The sequence below is a fragment of the Saprolegnia diclina genome (genome assembly GCF_000281045.1).
Source record: "Saprolegnia diclina VS20 unplaced genomic scaffold supercont1.49, whole genome shotgun sequence".
NCBI classification, from domain to species: Eukaryota; Oomycota; class Saprolegniomycetes; order Saprolegniales; family Saprolegniaceae; genus Saprolegnia; species Saprolegnia diclina.
In genome coordinates, this window is record NW_008246116.1 from 441,618 (window position 1) to 443,368 (window position 1,751).

Here is a 1,751-nt window from a genome sequence, read left to right on the forward strand (position 1 = left end):
AAATGTTATTTCAGCCAGGCTGTGCGCTAATGGTGTAGTGGTAACATGTCAGGTTCCCATTCTGACGCCCCGGGTTCGATTCCCGGTTGGCGCAGCTTTTTGACGAGGTTGATGGGTTGCGTTTTTTTGATGAAAGGGCAGTGCCCAAAGGCAATATGAAATAAGAATGAGTTGCACCACCATTGGTATGAGAGCTAGGAACTGGTATTGACAAGGTATCGCCACGAGGTATGACATTGTTGGGCTTTTTTTCAATCTCAAATGTTTCATCAGGTTTCAGGGGGATGTATCGGCTCATTTTTTGTTGGGATGTTGAATGACTGTGCGAGCCCGTCAAGGCCTGGCGTGAGGCGGCTCATGGGGCATTTCGTTAAAAACTCGGTTAGACGATCTCACGAACCGTACGTGAGATCGTCTAACCGAGTTTTCAACGAATACATGTATCAACGACTATTTTTGAAGCAGCTTTTGCATCCCACGTAAACCTAACCGTACGTTTTTTCGTTCCCATGTGGTCACCCCAGAAGGCCACGAAAGATGGAGGACATTTCCCAATTGGCTCGATACAAGACATGCTTTTGGACGGTATCATTGTCCGCGATGGGCCCGCGCCGCTCGCCAAGCTTCATGGCGCACCGTACTTTTTCCTGACGATGGTCGTCATGCAATATGCCCACTTTGTGCTGCTTCCGCACTACGGCGTCGCTGGCTTTAGCATGTACATGCTCATCGCTATTCCCATGTTGACGCTTGATGGCCTCGTCTCCAACAGTTTTGGCAAGAACGTTGTGAATCTCCGCGCCCACGGCTTCTCTGACGCCACGACGGTGGCGACAATGCTGTTCAACACGGTGGTGTCTCAGTTCTTGACGTTCGTCGTCGTGTACTACATGGGCACGCCTGACGCGCTTGCTGGTCTTCTGCACCCTTCGTCCTACTCGCCTTGGATTGCCGCTGCGATCGCCATCAACCTTGCGCTCACCGAGGCGCTCTTCTTCGCGGCCCACAAGCTCCTCCACGAAGTGTGGCCGCACGTGCACGTGATGCACCACTGCTGCCTGCACTCGTCGCACTCAACCAACGCCATTTTCCACCCGCTGGATTTAGCATTCGAGTTTGGCGGCCCCGGCACCGTCGTTTTCGCGATGCACTTTTTCGTTTGGGAGCAGAATCGCACGGTGCTTCTCGCAACGTACCTCATTGTCCAAACGTACTATGCGATCGACCACAGCGAGTGGCTCCAGACGTACCACTACAAGCACCACGCACAGATCAACGCGGTGTACACGATTTACGTCAACCATCGGTCGTCCCCGCAGCTTGATCAAGTGCGCAGCCTCGTCAACAAGCCGCTTAAGAGCATAAACTGACCTCCGTTGAAGTTGACGCGTACGACGTACTAGTCGTTGAACATCTTTCTGATCTGTAGTCAACGGCGTCCAAGTCTACCACAAACGCGTCTGGTACCGGTAGTCGGGATGAAATTGGTTGCTTGTACGACCTTTAGCCATCAATTCAAATAATTGCACCCTGTCGGGGCGCTGAAGAACTTGTTTTGCGTTATCTTCGTGTAACAACGACTCGGGATACTCACGTTAGAATGTTTTGTCTTTGCCACTGGCGACGGCACGGGACATCGCTTGAGCACTCGCTTGCTCATCGGTAGCTACCTTGGGGCTAGCGGCCATCATGATCACAGTAAAAAATACACATGCTTGGTACAAAAAATAAGTTTCAAATGCGCTGTCCGG

The 1,751-nt window shown here is 51.8% G+C and overlaps 1 protein-coding gene and 1 non-coding gene across 2 annotated transcripts; both read left to right on the top strand.

The window, feature by feature from the left end:
- The first annotated feature begins 23 nt into the window (after positions 1–23).
- On the top strand, positions 24–94 carry SDRG_12464. Its single transcript has one exon. It is a non-coding gene; the product is annotated as a tRNA-Gly (tRNA).
- A 466-nt stretch (positions 95–560) lies between these two features.
- SDRG_12465 (hypothetical protein) lies at positions 561–1,370 on the top strand (the record flags this gene model as incomplete). The annotated part of the gene is made up of 1 exon (XM_008618537.1): positions 561–1,370. The coding sequence occupies exon 1, from the start codon at positions 573–575 to the stop codon at positions 1,368–1,370; it is 798 nt and encodes a 265-aa protein (XP_008616759.1). The 5' UTR covers positions 561–572.
- Positions 1,371–1,751: the final 381 nt, after the last annotated feature.